This window comes from Schistocerca gregaria, chromosome 4 (genome assembly GCF_023897955.1).
Source record: "Schistocerca gregaria isolate iqSchGreg1 chromosome 4, iqSchGreg1.2, whole genome shotgun sequence".
Classification (NCBI taxonomy): domain Eukaryota; kingdom Metazoa; phylum Arthropoda; class Insecta; order Orthoptera; family Acrididae; genus Schistocerca; species Schistocerca gregaria.
In genome coordinates, this window is record NC_064923.1 from 94,002,799 (window position 1) to 94,029,127 (window position 26,329).

General features: G+C 42.8%; 1 protein-coding gene across 1 annotated transcript in view; it reads left to right on the top strand.

The window, feature by feature from the left end:
• The window catches only part of LOC126266823 (transcription initiation factor TFIID subunit 1-like), a 223,120-nt gene that overhangs the window by 31,482 nt on the left and 165,309 nt on the right, over positions 1 to 26,329 (top strand). Inside the window, exons 4-6 of the mRNA XM_049971374.1 lie at positions 1,614 to 1,796; positions 21,069 to 21,188; positions 22,104 to 22,288. Of these exons, the coding sequence (XP_049827331.1) occupies positions 1,614 to 1,796; positions 21,069 to 21,188; positions 22,104 to 22,288 (488 nt within the window). The remainder of the gene's footprint in view (positions 1 to 1,613; positions 1,797 to 21,068; positions 21,189 to 22,103; positions 22,289 to 26,329) is intronic.

Below are 26,329 nucleotides of genomic sequence, written 5' to 3' on the forward strand. Positions count from 1 at the left end.
TAATGTAAGAAGTGTTGTGGTCTTTATATATATATTAAAAACAAAGATTCCAAGACTTACCAAGCGGGAAAGCGCCGGCAGACAGGCACATGAACAAAACACACAAACACACACACAGAATTACGAGCTTTCGCAACTGGCAGTTGCTTCGTCAGGAAAGAGGGAAGGAGAGGGAAAAATGAAAGGATGTGGGTTTTAAGGGAGAGGGTAAGGAGTCATTCCAATCCCGGGAGCGGAAAGACTTCCCTTAGGGGAAAAAAAAGGACAGGTGTACACTCACTCACACACACACACACACACACACACACACACACACACAGATCCATCCGCACATACACGACACAAGCAGACATATTTAAGACCTGTCCTTTTTTTTCCCCTAAGGGAAGTCTTTCCGCTCCCGGGATTGGAATGACTCCTTACCCTCTCCCTTAAAACCCACATCCTTTCATTTTTCCCTCTCCTTCCCTCTTTCCTGACGAAGCAACTGCCAGTTGCGAAAGCTCGTAATTCTGTGTGTGTGTTTTGTTCATGTGCCTGTCTGCCGGGGCTTTCCCGCTTGGTAAGTCTCGGAATCTTTGTTTTTAATATATTTTTCCCATGTGGAAGTTTCTTTCTATATATGGAAACATTACACGTGGGAAAAATATATCTAAAAACAAAGATGATGTAACTTACCAAACGAAAGCGTTGATATGTTGATAGAGACACTAACAAACACACACAAACACAAAATTCAAGCATTTGCAACCCACGGTTGCTTCATCAGGAAAGAGGGAAGGAGAGGGAAGATGAAAGGATGTGGGTTTTAAGGGAGAGGGTAAGGAGTCATTCCAATCCCGGGAGCGGGAAGACTTACCTTAGGGGGAAAAAGGGACAGGGCCCAAACTCCTTCCCTTTACATTTGTGTGTGTGTGTGTGTGTGTGTGTGTGTGTGTGTGTGTGTGTGTGTGTGTGTGTGTGTGTGGGTGTGTGGGTGTGTGTGGGTGTGTGGGCGCGCGCGCGAGTGAGTGAGTGCGAGTGTATTCCTGTTCCTTTTTCCCCCTAAGGTAAGTCTTCCCGCTCCCGGTTTGGAATGACTCCTTACCCTCTCCCTTAAAACCCACATCCTTTCATCTTTCCCTCTCCTTCCCTCTTTCCTGATGAAGCAACCGTGGGTTGCAAAAGCTTGAATTTTGTGTGTGTGTTTGTTAGTGTCTCTGTCAACATACCAACACTTAATATATATGGGATCAAGAAGAGTTCAGAGAAGCATACGTTTGAAGTTAACAGTTTCTTAATGTAGTTATTCTGTTGTATTGTTTGTCCCAAGCAAGCAAGATAATACTGAGTTGTAGTGGTTCTTTCTACAATTGTGAACAGTTACTGTGGGGATTGCTTAGATGAATGGATTACAAGTTCTCGTGGAATACAATGTATACATTTTTAGTGGGTGTGTAATTCACAGAAATTCTTTTTGACAAGTTTGGTTCAGGAATATTAACAATGGATTACAAGTTCTCGTAGAATACAATGTATACATTTTTAGTGGGTGTGTAATTCACAGAAATTCTTTTTGACAAGTTTGGTCCAGGAATATTAACAAATTAGGAATGCATCCTTATCTTCAACAGGAAAAACTGTTATGCCCTGCAGAAGACAAATCACAGGGGGTGAAACAAGATGATGGTGATAACAACAACATGGGGCCCAGAGTTGCAGACTGGAGATTTGGACCTGCTCAAGTCTGGTACGACATGCTGGAAGTTCCAGAAACTGGAGAAGGTTTTAACTATGGCTTCAAAGTTAATGAAAAGGTAGTTTTCTATTTTAGGTAGTTATATAAAAATTGGCACAGTTTTAGATATTTTTATACATCTTCCTGATTCAGTTTGAAACTACAAGGGAAGAATGTTATATTTCTTTTCAATAGGTTTGTTGTTGTCCAACCTAACATTAATTATTTACAACTTTAAAGCTCTCTGCGTGTTTTAGCACTTTTAGTTTGCATATTGAGTTTTGTGGTTGACCAGCTTTCCATGTAATTCAGTTTGAAGAACAAAATCCTAAATGAAATAATTAACTATAAGTTTGTAACTGGTCATGTCACTCTTTATCTTTGCTGCATACTATTTTATTTTATTAGTTTTATTTGTGTTAGAAACATCTGGCTTAATATTTTAGCTTGTGCCATGACCAGGCTGGTTAAATGCACACACTCTGCAGGATGTTTCCCATGCTATCATATGCCCGTTGCAAATGTGAAGAGGAGACTGAATAGAATTCACTATACTCAGCAGGGCTAGACCCTGAGAATGCATGCTGGTACTGCTAAGTGTGTCATCATGCATGACCATGCAGAACAAGGATGTATAATTTTACTCATACGTAAAGCGCCTAGTGGACAGATTTACACTCTGAAATTTCCTGTAAAAGTATCTAAATAAATAACTAGTAAAACGACGTAGTTAATAAGTACCTGTTGATAAGTAACTATCATTGTCAAGAAGTCTGACTAAATGTAAATGGTTTATAATGTCAAGAATGTTATCCCTCTTGTTCCCAATCAACATCTGCATTCATATCTGTACACACTCAAATTTTTCTGCTTTATTGCTGTGGTCATTTGTCAGATACAAGCAAAAGAAAGAAATATGTCACTTGGTTCTTTTTAGAACATACAATATCAGAATTTTAAAATGAAGCCTGATTTTGATGCACGCTGTCTGTGTTGTACCAGCTGTTACTTCAGTTCAGTGAGAATCTCCATTATACTTTTGTGTTGACTAAATCCACAGTTATGATGAGACACATAGCTTGTCCTCAGATCCTTGCTATTGCTTCAATTAATCACACCAGTCACAGATTAAAGACACTCAAGAATCTGTTAAATGAGTTACATCCTGTGGGCTGAATTATATATCTATAATATCCTTTCATGGAATCTCAGCCTGGCATCTGCGTTGTGTAGCCCTTTCACTTCAATTCCCTCCTAGATGTTTAACAGTTGTCACTGATTCCACTGACTAACGTATGCATAAGTGATTGAAGATTATACGATTGGCAATGAATGAGCCATGTGAAAGAGAATTTGGTGATGTTGTACCAAATGAAAATACACACGTTGGTACAGTGGTGGGTTCTTTACTTTACTCCTGGAGGGCATCAAGTGAATACTATAACACATAAAATATTAGAGCACTTTATTATAATGTAGAAAAGATGAATGAGTTAGCTTTTTTCAATTAGATTTCAAAGGAATGTCATGGGTATCCGTAACTGTCTCTCACCATTAATGTATCATTTGATACTGACAAGATACAAGTCTCTTCTCTCAAATAATAACATTTATATCCAGTGTTCGCATCTTTGGCCTAGTAGAAAAACAGTGTTGATGTATTCGTGTATGATCATTGTCTGGGCTAAGAGGTACTGTGTCAAAAGTGAGAGAGCAAAAGCGGTGGCATATTGAAACACTTGTAGGGATGGCTACCCAGTGTTGCTCATTTGTCCATGTGGATAACAGCGACTATCCTCATTTGTGGTTTCATCTGAAGCTCGTGGTCTCATGGCTTGCGTTGCTACCTCTGGATCACGGGATCCCAGGTTCGATTCCCGGCCTGGTTGGGAATTTTCTCTGACAGGGGACTGGGTGTTTGTGTAGTCATCATGATTTCATTATCATCATCATTCATGACAGAGGCTGGCTTGGACTGTGTAAAAAAAATTGGACCAGGTAAAAATTGGTACTTTGTACGGGTGCTGATGACTGCGCAGTTGAGCGCCCCACGAACCAAACGTCATCATCATTTCTGGTTGCATTGTGATGTACCAGATTGGCATTGGCACCTCGACTTCCAATGACACCATGTGTGGCAAGTGTGCTTCATGTCCTGGGATGTGATTGTGGCACACTTGGCATGATTAGTGCATCGGTTGGCACCTTCGAAGGAGCTGATGAGGCTGACCTCACTGAGCTACAAATGCATAGGTCAGTTTTGAAATACTGTGCAGTTTTGATCATTAGGGACTGGAAGAGCATCCTGTAGTTGAGCTTGTTGAGGCCACTTATGCAAGGCATGCTCTTTCTTGCCTGCTAGGCAGTGCACTGCTTATGCATCTCCTTTCCACTCATTGACTTGTGAGCTATCTCTTTTGTGGAGGCTTAGTTGGAAGAAATAGAAGTATCAGTGATAGCCATGAATATCTAGGAACACACACTTGAAAAGATTTAAGTTGGCGTTACCACATAAAACTAGTGGGAATTGCAGATGCGTGATTGGGATATATTGGAAGAATCTTAGTAGTAGCAAACATAGAGGATATTGTTTCTAAATGCTTAGCAGCGCTTCAGAAAATTGTGATCTGATACTAATGGAAGAAAGGAAAATATTGCTTGTGTTAAAGAGAAGCTGTAAGTTTTGGGTAAATGGTAATAGGAAAAACTTTGAACTAAACGAAATTGATCAGGATTGTTTTCCATTGAATATGATATGACATAATGAAAATTGGGCAAAATAACTAATGAAAATAATGGTAGTATGAAGAAAACAGAAACTTACATTGGGTAGACAGCATGTTTCAGAAGTTAAAATGATTTACGGCACAGGAACTAACTGTAAAGAAAACTTATATGTACATCCAAGATTTCTTTGAATGTTTGTTCATCTCAAGATGTGTATTCGTAAAAAAAAAAAAAAAAAAAAAAAAAAAAAAAAAAAAAAAAAAAAAAAAAAAAAAAAACAGGTTGTCTATGCTGAAAATAATGACATTCTACAAGTAATGCTGTATGAGCTGTAGAAAGACGTGTAGGAAGAAAAACCTCCTGGAAATGACAATGTTTCAATAAAATTGTTTTTGTTGATTGTGTTACACAACTTTGATAAATTTTAGGAGTAAACCTTCTTCAGAAAAGAAAACACACACACATTCACCCAAGCAAGCACACCTCATGCACACTTCACCACTATCACCAGCAGCTCCGACCAGAATGTAACTGCCACTTGAATAACAATCTGGAGTGGGATGAGAAAGGGGGAGGGATAGCAGGGTTTTGTGGGAGGATAATGAGCGCTGCCCGGCGGGTCATGCAGGGACTAGATGGTGGCCCAATTACACTGCCAGATTGCAGTGTCAGGTGGGATGTGGGAGGAAAAATGTGGACTGGAAAATGAGAGGAACAAGGTAGGGGAAAGGATGGGTGGATGCATTCATTAGCAGAGGGCAGTACACAGTGAGGGTGGGAAATATGAAAAGGGGGGAGGCGATAGGATCCAGGAGTGGAAACTGTTGAGTGAAGTGTTGTGGGAGCAGTAGGTTACTATAAGTTGAACTGGGATAATTTCAGTACCTGAGAATGTGTTATAAGGATTACTCCCATCTGTGTCATTCAGAAAATATGGTGGTGGAACAGAGGATCCAGATGGGCTGTGCTGTAGACATTGAAATCAAGCGTGTTTTGTCCAGCTGCATGTTGTGCCACAGAGTGGTCTGCTTTGCTCTTGGCTACATTTTGGTGGTGGCTGTCCATCCTGGTATTCAGCTGGTTAGTAGTCATATCTTATCCTTTGAAGGGAAGGTATATAAACAAATCCGCAGCACAGTCATGGGTACCCACATGGCACCCTTCTGTGCCAACCTTTTTATGGACCATTTAGAGGAACTCTTCCTAATTCTGTGAAACCCCAAACCCGTGGTCTGGTTCAGTTTCATAGATGATATGTTTATGATCTGGACTCATTCCTTTACAACCTCAAAAGAGTGCCACCTTCCTAGACATTGAACTCCATCCATTGGCTCCATCCACATGAAACCCACCAGCCACCTGCTTTTTGACAGCTGCCATCCTCTCTATACCAATAAATCCCTCCCATACAACCAGGCCACATGGAGATGCCTTATCAGCAGTGACAACTCCCTTTCTCAGTATACTGAAAATCTTACCTAGGTCTTCACAGACAGGCACTATCCCCTGGACCCTGTCCACCAAAAGATTTCCCATACCATTTCCCACACACACCCCCAATCCTCCCACCACACCCAAGAGCCAGCTACAAAAGAACTGGTTGGTCGATTTGGGGGAGGGGACCAAACAGCGAGGTCATCGGTCCCATTCCATTAGGGAAGGGAGGGGAAGGATGTTGATTGTGCCATTTCAAAGGAGCCATCCTGGCATTTGCCTGAAGCAATTTAGGGAAATCATAGAAAACCTAAATCAGGATGGCCGGACGTGGAGTTGAACCATCATCCTCCTGAAAGCGAGTCCAGTGTGCTAACCACTGCACCATCTTGCTTGGTACAAAAAAGTGACTCCTTCGTCACCCAACACCACCCCAGTCTGGAACAACTGAACCACATCCTTCATCAGGGCTTTGATTATCTGTCACGTACCCTGAAATGAGAGAACTACCAAAGATCCTTCCCACCCCTCCTAATGTGGTATCCTGTCACCCACCCATCCTGCACAACATCCTGTTTTCATCCCTGTGCCACTCCCAATCCCAAACCCTTGCCACATGGATCATATCCCTGTGGAAGACCCCGGTGCAAGACCTACCCAACCCACCCACCCAGCACTTCCTATTCCGGTAGATCCAGGTACAAGACCTGCCCAACCCACCCAGCACTTCCTATTCCAGTCCTCTCACAGTTGTATCATACCCAATCACAGACCAGGCCACCCATGAAACTAGCTGTGTTGTTTATGAGCTCTGCTGCAGCCATGCACGCGTGTAAAACACCTGCTTTCAACAAATATTTCTATTGAAAATGGTTTCTGCTCAAAACTAGTTGTACAGTTTGCAAATGTGGGTAATTGAATTAATAATCTGTGAGAAGAAATAGTTAGGTGTGTGACATATGGACGTTTGAGTCAGTCTGTGAAGTGTGCTTGGATAGCCTAAGGGTGAGTGCTTGCGATAAGCAAGAAATCCATGTTCGAGTCCCAGACCTACACAAATTCTCAATTCATGTTTGATAGTACATCTGTACATGTTGCAGCTAAATTGCCAGAACTCTCTGGGATTTTCGGATAGATCCTGTGGCAGGATCTGACTGTGAATGGTGTTATAGGCTAGATTTGTAGTATATCATATAGATGCCTAATTTGCCATTAACTTCCTCTGCATTCATCTTCAGTAGAATCATTGTATTAATCATTGTTTATGTGACATCCCCCAAATAGATTCATTAAACCATTGTTTTATTCATTATTTGATACATACTTTTGTAGAATTTAACTTGTGGTATGTCTGAGCTTTAACTGCTACTCTTAACAAAATATTTTCAATTGTATTGTTAAGTAGAGCCTTACTGATTGTCTAACTAATTAATGGAAAATCTCATATAAAGACGTGGAACAATTACTAACAAAGAGATAGTGGGGCTGGCCAGTACTTACCTCAGCTCAGTACAGTCGATAGAAACACAAAAAACAACCGAAAATTTAAGTTCCTAGCTTTCGGAATAAATGTTCCTTCATTAGGGAGGAGAGAGGGGAAAGAAAGGGAAGAAGGGAAAGTGGATTTAGTTACTCACAACCCAGGTTATGAAGCAACAGGGAAAGGAAAACAGGGAAGGTAGCAAGGATGGAGGCATGGTTGTCACAATTCTTTGCATCTGATGTACACTGTCCATGTTGCTTGGCCAGTGTACAAAACGCCACATTGGTAAGATGTATTATAAATTCCTAGTTTTCATAGTCACAGGTGATCTGTACAGTTCCCAGTAATCATCTTATTTTGCTAGGTGGACAGAATTCATGCTTGGTATTGTGCTTCGTGAGAATCTTGCTGATTTTGGTGAAATAGATCCTGCATATGACAGATATGCCACAGTCTTTGCCTCATCTTGCTCTTGTTCTAGATCGTGTGACAGAGTGGCTGGTTGAAGGGGGTTCTGAATCTGTTTCTGTTGCCAAACTATCTGGATCTGATAAAGTGTGTGCCCTGTGGACCTATGTCTTCAGAATCCGATTCTTTTGTACTGGGCTGTGACAGCTGGTGGCTTGCAGGTATAAAGCAGTGTGTGTAGGTTCGCCATACATACTGTGGCCAGACAAGCCGTCTCCTTTTGATAAGTACATCCAGGTATGGGAACTGTCTGTTCTTTTTCAATTCCACGGTGAATGAAATATTTGGGTGGCGTGCATATTCCGGAAACTCGGTGGACCTCATCCATACCAGGAGGCCAGATCACAAAGGTATTGTCCATGTATGTGAAGAAGCATGTGGGCCTGTATCCAGCCATGTCTTATGCCTTCTCTTCAGTTTCTCCATGAACATATTGGCAACCACTGGAGACACAGGGCTGCCCATGGCATACCTTCTGTCTGCTCATAATATTGTTTCAGAAGAGAGAATACGTTTACATCAGTATATGCCTGAACAGGTCCAACAGAGCAGTCTCTAGTAGCACCTGATAAAGATGATGAGTCACATTGTTGAAGTATTGTGCAAGAATGATGCTGATATCCAGCAGGATACCTGTCCTGACACCCTGAGATATCAATAGATTGCCAGGAAAGTCTGAAGAATTAGAAGTATAGAAATCTTGAAAAGTCAATGATAGTGGAACAGAGCATTAAGGGGGGAGGGGGGGGGGGGGGCACAAGATTAACTTGGAGAAAATGAAGATTCTTTCCCACACATCAGCTTACTGAGATTCAGTAATAAGAGAAGTGGCAGAAATGTGCATGTGCAGTAACAGTTTCAACACAGACAAATTTTATGATCTGGGTGATGCCTTGATACTAGCACTTGAGACAGAGCATTGTCAAAGTAATAGAGAAAGGTCATGGGATACGTGATGGTAGGGTTGGTTCCATTCACCTTCCACCCCTTAATCGCTGCACAGTGAGAGGGGGGGCATACTGCCACAGTACCAATTTTCTGCATTTGTACTTGTGTCACACTGCCAATAGAATTCAAAGTTACATCATCCAACCAATGACAACCTTAAGTCTTAAACTTCACTCCCAGCACCTAGAACTTCACTCCCAGCACCCAGCTATCTTCTGACGAAGAAGATAGTGATAATGTTCCTTACATTTGAACTCCAATCTGATGGATTTTTTAAGGGATGCTGCCAAAAAAATTTTGATGTTATATTAGTACAATCGGCCTTGATAATACAATATTTGCTACATAATTTGCAATGTGTAAACTACATTTAGAGCATATTCTTTTGTGATATGCACAGCTAAAATCAACAAAATTACATAACTGAGCAGTCATATTGAGATGGAATATGGTCCCATGGTTGCCCAACTTTATTGTTCCTCTGAGTCCTTTCAAAAATCTTAGTATAGTGTTCCAAGATATCGATCTTGGTCTTCTGTCTGTCATTTCTCAAATACGTATCCACTGTTAATTAAGAAAGTACACACTTTGTTTTAGCTCGTGCATAAAACTCACGTCATTGTTTTGAATCAACTTCCCTAGGGATGATCCAGGTGCATGACTGGGCCTTTGTCTCTATTTCAAATTGGTATAGCCATATTTTGTTACCAATTATGAGACTCAATATAAATTTGTTGAACCAATAAAAGTTCATGTGTGGATAGGGAATAAAACTCAAGTGCCAATCTCAATTGCTCAGAGCAGTTGAATGACTGAAGAGCCACCTCAAGGATATCCTTTTGTTTCAGCCTCATTGTTAAAACTTATGCAAAAAAATTAGTGTTCCATAGCAAATTTTTTATAATCATGTATTTGTGAAATGTAAACTCACCATATAGCGGAGAAGCTGAGTTGTAGACAGGCACAACAAAAAGACTGTCACACAGTAAGCTTTCAGCCAACAAGAATAGAACACACACACACACACACACACACACACACACACACACACACTGTGCCAGCTGTGTGTGTGTGTGTGTGTGTGTGTGTGTGTGTTTTCCTACTTTAGAAGAGGGCCTTTTAGCCAAAAACCTAAATGTGTATGTGTATCTGTCTTTTGGTGTGCCTGTCTGCAGGTCAACATCTCCTCTACATGGCAAATAGCAATCTATGCTTTTCATAATTGTAGTTATTCCATCCTGGATTTTCCAGTGTATTAATTATAACCAGTTGTTTATTTTTGCAAATTCATGCACAAAGTTACTGTGTACTTGCAGTATGCATTACGAAACTTGGCAACAGGAAGTCGGTAAGGAACAATTGAAATTTAAAATAGTTGCTGTAGCATTGAAGCTAAATGTGGGTGTAGATATGGAATCTGAATTATAATGTGTTCTAGTAGCTGGAGTTAATATTCCAGAATAGTAGTAGTGACCTACAGGCAGTTGGTAAGTGAACTTTGATGGCAATGGCCTATTAAGAGATCCAAGGGACATTAAGGAGTCAAAGATAAAGTGGGAGAAAGGTAGAATAAAAATGTTCTAGATCCTAACTCAATACAACACACAGTTGTAAGAAACAAACTGTGTATTAAGTCATGGCAGGACAGCACAAGCACAATACAGTTTAGAGAATATCCACAAGAGCGCCGGCTGGAGCTGATGTTAGAAGCATTTGCCTACCAGGGTCAGCTTGCTATCAGCATCAGGTGATAGAGGTGCTGGGCCAAGGTCGGTGGCCTCTGGTGGAGGGGGAGGAGGGGGGGGGGGGCGGCAGAGCAACCGTACAACATGCTACTCAGATGTGCATGTAGCACCATGGTAGTGGTCATGGAGGTGCAGTAATGTGCGGGCTACTACACTACTCCTCCTTTGGGACTACACTACTCCTCCTTTGGGACTACACTACTCCTCCTGTTCGGGTGTGGACGCCACAGGCTGTTACCGTCTGCAGTCTTTACCTTCCACTGGATGGTGATGTTGCGCAGCATGTCCTGGCTGCGTTGATAGCCCAGTTGCCACCCTCTGTGGGGTGGGTCAGTGGCGACAGGTCGAGGTGCCACCGTTGAGCACTAATTGGCGCATCTCGATCTTTCGATTTTAAATGATGGTGCCTTCACACACTTCAGTGTGGCGCATGGCACATACTCCACCATTGACCTTTCAATCTGCAGCCCTAGCCTCTTACCATCTGTCCAAAGGAGTGTGCGTGACGACCTGTGTGGTAGTGACCACTTTCCGATCTTTCTGTCACTGCCACAACGTCACTCTTCTGGGCGCCCCTTTGGAGGTGGACAGCTACCGTCCCTTTAGTCTCACCAACATTCGTTGCAAGTTGCTTGAACAGATGTTCAGCCGGCGCTTGAATTGGGTACTGGAGTCTCAGGACCTTCTGGCCTACACTTCATGGATGGGGTCTTCGGGGCCCTCTGCCAATCTTTATCCGCAATTTTCTGTCATATCGTACCTTCCGCGTGCAAGTCGCGGCCTCCCATAGTTCCTCCCGAGTCCAGGAGAATGGGGTACTACAGGGATCTGTTTTAAGTGTCTGCCTGTTTTTAATAGCCATTAACGGGCTCGCTGCGACGGTGGGAAGGTCTGTCTCAGCGTCCCTGTATGCTGACGACTTCTGTCTTTACTACAGCTCTATTGGCATTGCAGCTGCTGTCTTGGGCTGTAGCTCATGGGTTCCAGTTTTCGGCAGCCAAGACCTGCGTTATGCATTTCTGCTGGCGACGCACTGTCCACCCGGAGCTGCGGCTTTAGCTTGATGGCGAACTCCTTGCAGTGGTGGAGTCACATAGGTTTTTCGGGGTGGTCTTTGATGCTCGGTTGACTTGGCTGCCTCATATTCGGCAGCTTAAACAGATGTGTTGGCGGCTTCTAAATGCTCTGCTATACCTGAGCCACACCAGGTGGGGCGCCGACTGATCTACTCTCCTACGGCTCTACCAGGCGTTAATCCAGTCTCATCTGGATTATGGGAGTCTGGCTTATCGCTCAGCATCAGTCGTCCATCTGCCAAACCGTCGGTCCCGGTCAGGTTGTACGATCACGGTCCGTGTCAAAGAGCTTCTCTCCGGTCTTAGGGTTTTCACTGTTCCACCTCCTTTCCGGGCCACTTTGCGTACACCCTCATGGTGTGTTCCTCGCCCTTGCCTTTGGCTCGACTTGGCACAGGGCCCGAAGGACTCAGTCCCTCCAGAGGCCTTCCGCCTCTGCTTTTATTCCATCCTGGCCATGTATCAGGGCTCTGGCGTTGTATACACTGACAGTTTGATGGTTGCTGGTCATGTTGGTTATGCGCTAACTCTAGGGGACCATTCCGAACAACGTTCCTTGCCGGATGGCTGCAGCGTTTACACTGCTGAGCTGGTCGCCATCTTTCGTACCCTAGAGTATATCCGCTCCTGCTCAGGTGAGTCCTTCGTGATCTGTAGCAATTCCCTGAGTGGTTTACGAGCTCTCGACCAGGGTTTCCCTCATTCTCATCTGGTGATGGCTATCCAGGAGTCCCTGCATACTCTTGCCCGTTGCGGCCGCTCTGTGGTCTTTGTGTGGACCCCCGGTCATGTCGGTATCCTGGGCAATGAACATGTTGACCGCCTGGCGAAAGAGGCCACTAGTAAACCATCTCTGGAGATTGGCCTCCTGGAGACTGATTTGCAGGCAGTCTTACGCTGCGAAGTTCTATCGCTTTGGGACACTGAATGGCGCAGTCTGCCCACTCCAAACAAACTCCGTCCAATCAAGGTGATGACAACTGTGTGGCGGTCGTCCATGCCGGTCTCCCGCCAGGAGTCTGTTGTCCTCTTCCGGCTGCGCATTGGGCACACTCGGCTGACACACGGCCACTTATTGCACCGTGAGGACCCACCTCTATGTCGCTGCGGCTCCGTTTTATCTGTGGTTCACATTTTATTGGAGTGTCCGCTTTTAGCTGTGCTCAGGCAGACGTTCGCACTGCCTGACACGCTCCCTGCCCTTTTAACAGATGACCCGACTACGGCTGGCTTAGTTTTGCATTTTATTCGGGCAGGGGGTTTTTATCATTTAATTTGAGTGTTTCTGTTTTTTAGTGTTGATTCTGACTTTTGGCCTCCGATTTTAAACTGAGTTTTTAATGTGTTCTCAGTGGTTGGCTTTTCCTTTTTTTTCTCTATGGTCAGCTAACCACTGTCACACTCTGTGTGATTTTAATTTGTTTTGTCTGATCTCTGTCGGAGTATTTCTTGTCCTGTGTCGTCTGACGTCTTTCCTGCTGTTCGTTTTTATTCTCTTTAGGAGGTTTTAATTTTTTTTGAAAAAAGGGACCGATGACCGTCACAGTCTGGTCCCTTTAATCCCACAAACCATCCACAAAGAATGAATGTGTATGTCCATTCATTCTAAGAAAAGCTGATAACAACAAACTGATACAGTGTGGCCTTTCTACTGAGACTTGTGACATGATGCCCACTGCCTGGGGGATTCAGCTCTCATATTACACAAAACAAGAGGGGATAGAAGAAGTGCTGCACTGTGTTGTTGTTGTTGTTGCTTTTACTGATGGGGTTGTCCATTGCGGGTACGATTCCTCATTTGAATGGCATCAACTTCCTCGTAGGTTGGCAAGCTTGTAGCTGTGCACAAATGTGTTTTCTATCAATTATGGTGATATTACTCTATGCTTTGATTTGGTGGCTCACAGCACAGAAGATTTCAAAGGACTAAGTAATGTTTAAAGCTTCGTCTAAGGAGAGATCCTCAAATTGAAGGTCTCTCTGAAGAGCTTGTATATTGGGTGGTAGGTGGACGGTCGCATCTCTAACCATGACGTCTGCGTAGGATTGTTTGGAAGTTTTAGTAATAAAGTCCCACTCATGGCTCAAACTCTGCAGCTTTGTTGCCCAAGCACAATAATACTAATGTGGCCACTTGCAGCACTGGTAATATTCTACATGAGCAACAATGACAGGGGCATGCTTGCGGTGATAAAAAGACAACAAACTACACACATCATCAAGAGAGAGGGAGGCCAGTTCCTGCAAAAGGCTGATTGACACAAATGGTACACACAAGGAAAAATGCGTGATTGAAAACTGAGCCTTACTAGTTTCTTTGGTTGTCACCCTAAATGCAATGAACTGCTAGCGGAACCATATTTCATAAGCTTCCCAGTCTTTAGCAGAGTCATTGTACAACAGAAATGGGAGTGTGGTGGAGCCTGAACTGTCAGCTTTGCCTCAAGTTTTCCAAGGTAGCCCCAGTAAGTTGCTGCTGCTGGAAAAGTGATTGAAGTATTGCATCCATGTATAAGTTACTTGAAAAAAATAGTCACTGAAGTTAAGGACACGGAATTTCTATTCGCCGCTACTTGGGTCCTAGCTCTGAACACAATAAAAGCACAGTAGGAAGAAATCAACTCTTTATTCAGTCATGCCATGACAGTGCAACCATTTAGTTTAGAGAACATATTGTACAAGATTGCTGACCAGAACCAGTAAAAGCTTATATAAAAAGCATTTGCCTGTCAGGGACCTCTTGCTATTGATGGCAGGCAATAGAGATGCTGGGCCAAGGTTGGCAGCATCTGGTAGGGGAGCCCGGATCAGCTGCATTGTGCATGTATCAACAAGTGCTGCAGTAATGGTGGTGGAGCTGCAGTAATGTGTGGGTTACAAATATATATATATATATATATATATATATATTCTCACAATAGGGAAGAATAATGGGTCATAATCACTGGTCTGAAATAATGAGTTGTATTAATGGAAATGCTGTGCAGTTAAAACTGTGCTTTAATAAAATTATTAAGTACAGTAACCTAGAAATTATTTTATACTTTTTTTGTATGTATATCTTTATACATACTGATAAGCCAAAACATGATGACCACTGCTCACTGCCTGCAATGTTGGATGCTGCGTGGTGGTGCTGTGGGCACATGATGTGGTAACAAAAGTATGTAAGCAGAGCTGACATGGACAAGGGATCACCCTAGCAAAGATATATGCTGAAAATGGGATAATCCATTGAGATAACTAACTTTGACAAATGGCAGACTATTATTATGCAGAGTCCATGAACAAGTATCTTGAAAATGGTGAAGTGTGTTGAATGTTCATGTGCTACTGTTATGAAGATCTACAGAAAGAGGTAGAGGGACAGTGAAACCACAACAAGATGGTAAATGGTTGGACGCCCATGACTTCACAGACGGTGGGATTTGGAGGCTTGTGTACTCTGTAAAGTAGGATAGATGGTGATCTGTGGCACCTCTGCCAAGAGATCACAGTACTGGTGCACACACAAGTGTTTCGGAGCATACTGTGCATCATACCTTTTTGAACATGGAGCTCCACAACAGACCATTCCTACATGTTCACATGTTGCCCCCAACATCATCATCAATTATAATTTTAGTTGGCACAAACAATCGAGGTTCGGCTGTCAGTCAATGGAACATATCAGCTCTTCAGGTGAATCACATTTTTGTTACACAAGGTCACTGGTTGTCTCCACAAACGGTGTCACTGAGATGAATGGTGGCTCAAAACGTGCAGTGCGCCATGGACACAGGCTGGTGGGAGCAGCTATGGGAGACATTGTGCTGCCCTTGCATGGGGCCTGTGGTAGTAATAAAGACATGCTGACAGCTGTGAACCACCTGCAGCCTTTTGATGTTTGATGTCTTGCCCAACAGTGATTCATCTTTCAGCTGTATCATTGTCCGTGTCTCGGAGCCAGAACAGTGCTACAGTGGTTTGAGGAGCATTATTGTGAATTCATGTTGATATCTTGGTGACCAAATTTGTGTGATGTATATTGTATGGAACCCATCTGGATTGCTCTCAGGCCCTATAGTATATCATGCAGAATCAGTGACGTATTTTGTTCCAAAGACAGACAGACAAGCTGTTAAGCTGGTGATAATAATGTTTTCGCTCATCATTATATTTATGATAATTACTGCATAAATTTGAAGAGAAAAATGTGTTGAAACTTTTTAACCTGTGTCACATTTTGGAAGACCTCACATAGCATTTGTTGGATGTGTATTAAATCTAAGAATACATTATTGGTATTTGCTTTGTCAGCCATGCTTCAAATCTGTGGGGATATCCAATTTTGTATTTGTGGAATAAGAATATCTAATCATATCTAAAGTTGTTTGTCAAATACAAACAGGACACATTTTTCACCAAAGAGATTTGAATCACATAATCTCATTTGAATCCCTCTTCCTTGTGATTCAGTGCTCTTTGTCAAAAAGTTGAGCTATATATATACACACTCCTGGAAATGGAAAAAAGAACACATTGACACCGGTGTGTCAGACCCACCATACTTGCTCCGGACACTGCGAGAGGGCTGTACAAGCAATGATCACACGCACGGCACAGCGGACACACCAGGAACCGCGGTGTTGGCCGTTGAATGGCGCTAGCTGCGCAGCATTTGTGCACCGCCGCCGTCAGTGTCAGCCAGTTTGCCGAGGCATACGGAGCTCCATCGCAGTCTTTAACACTGGTAGCATGCCGCGACAGCGTGGACGTGAACCGTATGTGCAGTTGACGGACTTTGAGTGAGGGCGTATAGTGGGCATGCGGGAGGCCGGGTGGATGTACCGCCGAATTGCTCAACACGTGGAGCGTGAGGTCTCCACAGTACATTGATGTTGTCGCCAGTGGTCGGCGGAAGGTGCACGTGCCCGTCGACCTAGGACCGGACCGCAGCGACGCACGGATGCACGCCAAGACTGTAGGATCCTACGCAGTGCCGTAGGGGACCGCACCGCCACTTCCCAGCAAATTAGGGACACTGTTGCTCCTGGGGTATCGGCGAGGACCATTCGCAACCGTCTCCATGAAGCTGGGCTACGGTCCCGCACACCGTTAGGCCGTCTTCCGCTCACGCCCCAACATCGTGCAGCCCGCCTCCAGTGGTGTTGCGACAGGCGTGAATGGAGGGACGAATGGAGACGTGTCGTCTTCAGCGATGAGAGTTGCTTCTGCCTTGGTGCCAATGATGGTCGTATGCGTGTTTGGCGCCGTGCAGGTGAGCGCCACAATCAGGACTGCATACGACCGAGGCATACAGGGCCAACACCCGGCATCATGGTGTGGGGAGCGATCTCCTACACTGGCCGTACACCTCTGGTGATCGTTGAGGGGACACTGAATAGTGCACGGTACATCCAAAGCGTCATCGAACCCATCGTTCTACCATTCCTAGACCGGCAAGGGAACTTGCTGTTCCAACAGGACAATGCACATCCGCATATATCCCGTGCCACCCAACGTGCTCTAGAAGGTGTAAGTCAACTACCCTGGCCAGCAAGATCTCCGGATCTGTCCCCCATTGAGCGTGTTTGGGACTGGATGAAGCATCGTCTCACGCGGTCTGCACGTCCAGCACGAACGCTGGTCCAACTGAGGCGCCAGGTGGAAATGGCATGGCAAGCCGTTCCACAGGACTACATCCAGCATCTCTACGATCGTCTCCATGGGAGAATAGCAGCCTGCATTACTGCGAAAGTGGATATACACTGTACTAGTGCCGACATTGTGCATGCTCTGTTGCCTGTGTCTATGTGCCTGTGGTTCTGTCAGTGTGATCATGTGATGTATCTGACCCCAGGAATGTGTCAATAAAGTTTCCCGTTCCTGGGACAATGAATTCACGGTGTTCTTATTTCAATTTCCAGGAGTATACGAAAGGATGTGGGTTTTAAGGGAGAGGGTAAGGAGTCATTCCAATCCCGGGAGCGGAAAGACTTCCCTTGGGGGAAAAAAAGGACAGATGTACACTCGCGCACACACACACACACATATCCATCCGCACATACACAGCTGTGTGCGGATGGATATGTGTGTGTGTGTGTGCGAGTGTACATCTGTCCTTTTTTTCTCCCAAGGGAAGTCTTTCCGCTCCCGGGATTGGAATGACTCCTTACCCTCTCCCTTAAAACCCACATCCTTTCGTCTTTCCCTCTCCTTCCTGAAGAAGCAACCATCGGTTGCGAAAGCTAGCAATTCTGTGTGTGTGTTTGTGTGTTTTGTTCATGTGCCTGTCTGCCGGCGCTTTCCCGCTTGGTAAATCCAGCCACTCTTCACAAGGTTTAAAAAACTCTCTATTACTGTTGGATTAACTTTCCTACATAGCTTATAATTATATGTGACATTTGAGTACAAAAGCCTTTTAATATTAAAATTTGTGCATCATGGTCTGAAAAGCCAATCACCCTTTTACTGACTGAATGCCCATCTAGTAATGATGAATTAATAAAAGTATTGTCTGTGGCTGTGCTACTGTTCCCCTGCACCCTAGTTGGAAAAAATACAGTCTGTATCAGATCATATGGCTTTAGGGGATCTACCAACATCCTTTTTCTTGCACCATTATATACAAAATTTATTTTGAAGTCACCATGTATAACTAATTTCTGGTACTTCCTACAAGGTGAATCAAGAATCCTTTCTAGCTTGAGCGGAAAAGCTATGAAGTCAGAGTTAGGGGACCTATAGACAACAACAATTAGAAGTTTAGTTTTACTAAATTCAAATGCCCCGGAACAATATTCAAATATCTGTTCAGTGCAGTGTCATGATACGTCTATGGAATCAAATGGAATACTGTTTTTTACGTACATAGCCACATCCCCACCCCACAAGGAACTCATTGAGAAACAGCCAGCTGTTCTGTATACTGGTAACGGTAGCCTCTGAATTGTCAATTTATTTAAGTGATGCTCTGATATACTGATAATTTCAGAGTCAACATCTATAAGCAGTTCACTAACTTTATCTCTAATAGCCCTTATATTTTCATGAAATATGCTAATTCCTTCTGTACTTGGAAGCATTACATCCTTGGAAGGTGAGCCCTTAGAGGGACTTCTTTAATCAGATGTCTTCCATCTAAAACGAAGTTGCAGCTATAACACAAACTACTACAGGAATTTTTTGATGAGTGATCCCACTACCACTCACTACACTGTCACCTATAAGCTTTACCAGCCTCTCTTTCCCATGCTATTGAGGTGCAGGCCATGCCTAGTGAAACCCGTAGTACTGATAGACCCAACTGGCACCACTGAAATGTGACCCGTGCCCTCTGCCATCAGCGCCCCCTCCAGCCTCATGTTAACGTGCCTAACAGCCGCATTAAGATATAACCGATCATGATGCGGAAACAGTTGCATGAAATGTACATTAGTGCATCCAGTTTGAGTAGCTGTCTTTACTAGGTCACCACCTACATCATATTTCCTGTCCCTATCAGGACTGTTCCCTGCTCCACCCACTATCACTATCTGATCCTCCTTCATAAAATTTCTACATAATTCCCCTATGCTGTCAGTCTCCTGAGCCCACCCTGCACTAGGCTTCACAATGTTGGTGACCTGGTACTCACTCCCCAACACTTCCAGCAACTGCTGGCCCACACTTCTAAAATGCAAACTGCCTAGCAGCTGAACCACCTTCTTTCTGTTAGACTTTGCAACTGACCTAGGCCTCCTAACTGCTGAGGACTGCTGCATGTTACTTACATCTACAGCTACAAGAGGCTCCTCTCCACTCAACTCTGACAGCTGGTCAAATCTATTGCATATATGCAAAGTATAACTGTCTGAATACCTTCTCCCCCTAGCTGCCTTCTTGCCAACTGCCAGTTCCCACCATTCCCCACCAACCTTCAGCCTCCGCAACCTGTCTGGTTCCTCCTTTGCGCGTTGTAACTGCACCTGAAGGTCACAGATCTTACGCTCCTGCTCCTCTATCAACTTATTTCCACTACAAATTCTGCATTCCTAGGAGAGGCTCTCTCTAGAATGCCCAATATCTTCCCATCCCCCCCCCCCCTCCCCCACCGCCCATGAAAATACTATGAATGAATCCCACACCGTAACCCCCTACTCACAAACCTATGACAGAGCCCACAGTTCTCACTCATGGTGAAAAAAACTATAGATATATATTATTTAAGTTTAATTTCACCAGTAGAACTACTTATAGAACTAACAACAGTGATCTTGAAATTCTCTGTCTACTAAGAAAGCAACTACTTGTATTAAGCTACCTGTGTACCTCTGTGTAAACAACACAAGGATTAATGATTTACATTTCTTCTCATTCTTAGTATTCATGAAGTGCAACAGGGTTTCTACTGATTTTCAGACGATAAAATTCATTACTTTTTCATTACCCGTTAAATTGAATTCATGACCTCTCAAAAATATGTTTCGTTCAATGACAAAAACATTTTTTGTAACAAACCTGAAAACCATTGAAATGAAAGCTGAATGTAATAATTCTTATATCCCTTGGACTGTATTTTAGCATGAAATAAGTAACTGTATAATAATTGTAGTATACTGTTCATCAGATGCTGTAAAAAAATTCAGGTCTCACTACGGTGGGGTATGGCTATTTTCAAATATATTTGTCATTACACCCAATTAAAATGCAAATAGTACTCTGGTGAAAGTGTACAATTTTCCTTAATACAATATAACCATTATAAAATTAAAAATTCTGTATCAGGTGATAAATTTCACTGTGGTAGATTCAGTATTTAAGTTTCTTCCTTTATATTTTTAAAATGAGATTATAATTAGAATAGTTTTATATTAATTATTGACAACCTCTGAAGAAATACCTTTCCAAAAAAAAGACATAGGTTAAAAAATTTAAATAGCAGAGGGAGTTGATAGAGTTAAAGAAACAACTGTTCTAACATAATCCTTCTGCTACACATTAGATTGCAGCATGGTCTTGGGCAGTGCTACAGTTTACATGTCATTTCCACTTTGTATATACACCTCATCTAGGCCGGTGTCAATGAAGCCACACCTCCAGATTTCTCCCTCTGGAGCTGCCCCTCAATGTCCCAAATCTCAGTAGCTGAGGCTGTGCTAACAAGGCTTGCACAGATGAACATGCAAGTCCCCTACAGATAACAAATACTTTTTCAGAACTCTGGTGAATCTTTATAATATATATTATAGTTTATTAAGTGGACTGCTGAATACAACATTTTTGGGGTAGTGCTATCTTGCTACTGTCTTCTAGAACTGCACCTGACTGACCTGTAAGACAAAAGTCATGGCCACTCACTCAGTGACTTTTTCTTTACTTTCATTACCATTTGTTCATTTTCATACTCTTTCATGACCAGTAGACAGCCTGTGCACTGAAAAGCTGTTGTTTTTCTTGATTACATATGGAAAGTGAGCTATTTTGACACTGAAATTACTTGTCCTCAGGCAGGTGAAGAGGAGGTGGAACAATTGACTGAGGACTATCCAGATGATGCATTTTTAATGGTATCTCAGCTGCACTGGGAAGATGAAGTTGTATGGAATGGAGATGAAATCAAACATAAGGTAATAACAAAGCATGGATGCAAATTATTGTGTGTTGAATTTATTTGCTTCTTGCATCCTAACTATTGAGAAAGGAGATTGCTATTTAACTTTCTCTCACAGATTTCTACATTCTCAACTCTTCCTCCTCTAGAGGAAAGTTGCTTCTGGTGCAGGTTGCCAAGCTACATTGAAGGCAAATTATTTATCTTGTTGTACAATGTTCAACATCATTCATATTTCAGTTGCCTTCCTTATTTTTCTCTCCCATAAACCCCTAGTTTCACAGATAACCAAAGCCTTTCCAAAGTTGTAATACAGTTCTCAAATTATGGTGCACACTTGCAGTTTTACCTCCCTGCCAAAGTCTTGTGGAGTGTGTGTGTGTGTGTGTGTGTGCGTGTGTGTGTGTGTGTGTGTGTGTGTGTGTGTGTGTGTGTGCCAAAGTCTTGTGGAGAGTGTGTGTGTGTGTGTGTGTGTGTGTGTGTGTGTGTGTGCGTGTGCATGGGTGGGGGAGGGGGGTGCACACACAAGCGCTCAAAGTGCAATGTTGGGAGAGACAGTGCTGCATCTGACCAGTATGTGATTTTTCCATACTCATGAAGACCGTGATTCCTGGTTAGCTTTCAGAGCTGTCCAAAAGCTTTCTAATTTTTGCAGGTTGTGAAAAAGTGTGATCGATACCTTTCATAATCAAAGGCTGGGGTTGTTGCAAAATTGGTGCCATTGTATGGTAAGAAGGAAATCTTTCTGTTTCTCTGCTCTTGCTGCAACATCTAGTTGCTATCTGTGTATACTCAATATTGTTACACCTATTATTAGAAGCAAAGGTCTTTTTCAGGCAGTAGGTTGCCATCATGGCACATAGTATTAAATCTGCCTGCTATTAAGTAAGTAGTATGCTCTAGTAAACTGGTATATTGCACTATATTTTAGGTGATGCAGAAGCTCAACAGCAAGACAAATGCTGCTGGGTGGGTTCCTAGTAGTGGCAACAGGACTGCCCAGGCTTTCAGCCAGCCAGGCAAGGGAGTGCCCCACATAGTTGGAGGCTCTGTCAGGCTGGGTTCTGGCCAGATGCCTGGTCTGTCCAGCTCCGTCAACAAGCAGAACAAGAACATGTATGTGCTTTTGAAAATGTGTTGTTCCCTATTCCATTTAATACACTGCAAAGTTTCAGGTTGTAAAATAGATTATTTTGATTAATATAGAAAGGAAAGAATTTTACTGAGCATGCTCAAAACTTGTTCAGGTTTTAAAATGTGTGTGTGTGTGTGTGTGTGTGTGTGTGTGTGTGTGTGTGTGTGTGTGTGTGTGTGTGAGCGCGCGCGCGCGCAGGGGGCGCGCGCACATATATCATATTCATTCTACAACTAGACCCAAATTCTGCAAACCATTGTCAGGTATGTGCTAAAGGTCACTTTTATAGTACAGTGTACAGTGAAAGCCATGTTTTACATTTTTGTGTGGTCCAGAAATAAAAAAATGCAAAATTGAGGAAAATGCAGAATTGAGTAAATTATTAAAACTCCAAAATATGAGGAAAAAGCAAATGTAACTGGCATATCTGATTAAAAATTGTAATCCTCTCCAATACATCGTATAAAATCTGTACAAGTGAAGGAAATTAAATGTGCAATACAAAGTTTTGTATAATAATTTGTGGTAATGAATTTCATCAGTTTTTAAAAAATTGCAGATATGTAACAGCAATTAAAAACTCTTACAAAGTTGAAATTGGTATCGAGGTACGAGGTAATAGAGCTGAACCATGCCGGCTTTTGTCCTATCAATTCTCCTCCAGAGATCGTACCCTTTTGGCGCTCGTGATGCAGTCCCAGGATGGCTCACACGGGGAGAGGTGATGGACCGAGGAAATGTGTGGAGTGAGGGGCAGTTAATAACAGTGTGTGGTTGGTAGTGAGCATGAGAGGAAGCCTAGGCAGCAAATACTATCATGACGAAAAGTCCATTCGAGTTGGCACTTTCAATTAATATAAATCAGCTACTGCCATTTGATGTGTAACTAGTAATCACTATAGCAACCAGCTGTTCAGAGATTTGTTATATAATCCTAGTTTGTTGCTTTTACTGATTGTGTCTGTATCAGAATTATTGTCTCAAGGGCAAATGTGTGCCTATTTAGATATCTGGTAACAACTCATTTGGCAAAATTTTTAATTATAATTGTTATTTGAATTAATTTTTTACTTGAATAAAACCTTGTATACAATGAAAGGTGAATGAATGTGCTGGCTCTTGGGTGATGTAACAAGTTGACAGTCAATAAGAGCTCACTAGCCAGAAATGGCTGACCTTCCTTGATTCTTACTGAGCATTTCCTTTCAGTGTTTGAATTTATAGGTTTGACAATTGATATTGTTTCTGAATACAGTACATCATAAATACATACTAAAAGATGTTATTGAGTTATAAGTGGCACAAAAAAAAGGTGGTGGCTGGGCCCTTTGTCACATAGTGGCTCAGTCTGGAACACTTCATGTCGAATGTCCTATTTTTCAATTGTTGCTGCAGCCTAGCAGTAGTTGCATCATAATTGCCCGATGAAGCTAAATGTTGCAAGTTGTGCTGGCAGTGTCGATCATGGATTATGTCCGCATTTCCTCTCTCATCTCTCCCCTCTCTACAACGGCCTAAAGCTCCACCACCAACCACTATGCAAACCATCTGCCTTTTGTGCCACATGTAACTCATTCAGTCACATTGGTGTCAGTAGGAAAAGATAGGACGAAGTCTGGTGAAACTTCGAGTGAGAATGTGGAATGGAGGTAAACCTTAGTAGGAAGAAATGTAAAATAGGAGAATCTTTAGCACTGATCTTGTGGGTTTTTCACAGGGGCTACGGATTTATGGTGTAGAGTCGCAAAAAACGTGAAGTCAAAGAATGTGAAATCGATGTTCCACTGTATTAGGGTTTCTTTCTTATCATTCATGAAAAGTTGGGAGAGTGGTTCCTTGTATGGTTCTGTGTGTTTTAACATTGGAATGATTGTATCTTCATGATCTAAAAAATCATTGTATAGACAGCTGTAAAATATTGATAGATGCACCAGTTCTTTGTTTTTCTCAGTAGGTTTTCATTAGATGTTTGATGACTTTCTTGATGTATATGCCAGTTAAGACGACCAACTGTTTTTATTGCACTATCAGTTAAGTCTGTTACTGTTCATGGTGCCCTTATTGTTAGGCACTTAGTGTCCACTGTTAGTCTGGTTAGATGGTTTGTGTGGAATACCTTTCATAGACAGACTTCAATTTCTCGTATCTGAAGTATAAATTTAAGCCTAGGGAACTGAGCCAGCTTATTTTGCAACATCTGAATGCACTGAATGACATGAGGAGGTCACTGAATGTTATTTCCTCATCCACAATGCTCTGCATTGTCAAACAAATTCAGTCCTATCCCAAAGAGTCACAAGAGTAAAAAAAATATAGCACCCAAAATACAGACTATTTTTCCCAAACACTTCAGTCATGCAACCTCACATCGCTTCCTTTATTCACACAAACTACAGTTTCTTTCTATTAATATGGCTTTCAACTCTTTATAACTGTGAACCTCATTGTCATATTGTCGCAGAAGAAGATGAGTAGTGCTGTGGTGTAGTGGTTATGATAGTAAACTGTTGCATGGAGGGGCATGAGTTCAAAACTCATCTGGACTGTACAATTTTAATTTCTGTATTCAGTTAGAGTACATTATAGAAGTATCCACAAATGTCAAGAATCAATGCTCTGCAGCTGTATATGTACTGTATGTGTTCTGGCCGGAGGCAGTTCGCTTTGCGCTCTTGTATGTGCAAGTGCTGAATAAACCTTCATTAAGTGAAGTTAGTGTTCGTTATTCATCTGATTACACCTTCTTCTATGTGACATATTCTGGTGGAGATGCTGGGTATTGGAACTTGTGATTTTTCATTCTCGTCGACACAGTGGCTCCCATCAGGATATCAGGCCATGACAGAGCCACTGTTTACGTGACGAGAAACCTGAGTTCAAGCCATACTCAGCAGATCACAGTCTATCGGACACAGAAGAAGAAGATGTTATGATGACAGCAATGGTGTACCACCACATGAGACATCCTTCCGGGTTCTCTGGTGATGATGGCCAAGATCCAAACAAGTGGCTGAGGTTATATGAGCATATAGCCAGATTTAACAAATGGGATGACACTGTGTGTTTGGTTGACTTATTTTTCTATTTGGAGGGCACTGCCAAGCAATGGTATGAAAACGAGGAGAAGTTCAGAAGGTGGGAAGTATTCCTGGTGGAACTGTGCAAGTATTTCGGCGACACATGACGACAGAAGTGCGAGGCTGAAGATAAATTAAAGTGCAGGGCACAGCATCCAGGAGAAACTACAGCATGCTACATTCAAGACGTCTTGGAGCTGTGTAAAATAGTGGATCCTAGAATGAAGGATGAAGATAAGGTTGCACATTTCATGAAGGGTGTTGCTGAGGACATGTATCAAGCCCTACTCCTGAAGTAGGTTTCGACTGCAGACGACTTCATAAAATGGTGCCAGTACATTGAGACAATGCATCAAATAAGAATTACACACAAGAAGTTTAAACGGCTTCCAAACGTTGTATTGATGTCTGTGATGGAGGAAGCAACTGATTTCACAAGTGTTCTTTGTCAGATAGTGAGAGCGGAAGTTCAGGAGGCACTTGGATTGCACGGCGAGCAAAAAACTGATACACTTCAAGAGGTCATAAGAGAGGAAGTGGAACAGGCATTGAACCCAATCCCTTCTCCTTCATTTCAATGGTGAAAAAGTCGAGACCCAGGTGGAGTTACGTTCGTACAATGCCACATGAGGAACCTGTTTGGACACCAAGGAAGACTGATGTCTGGAGGACCCAGGATGACCAACCAGTATGTTTCCACTGCGGATGACCTGGACATGGGGTGCGCTATTGTTGAGAAAGGCGGTGGACATTTGATGACTCCCGTGCCAGAAGACAGCAGACCGATCTTAGGCAACTCCGGGACGACAAAAATGTACAAGAAGATGTGGGTGCAGGATGACACAGGTCACCATTGCCACAAGCTAACCACTGGAAAGGATGTTCCCCAACATGGTGATAGAGGTCTCCATCACCGTTTAGAAGCTCCAGCCGATCACCTAGCCA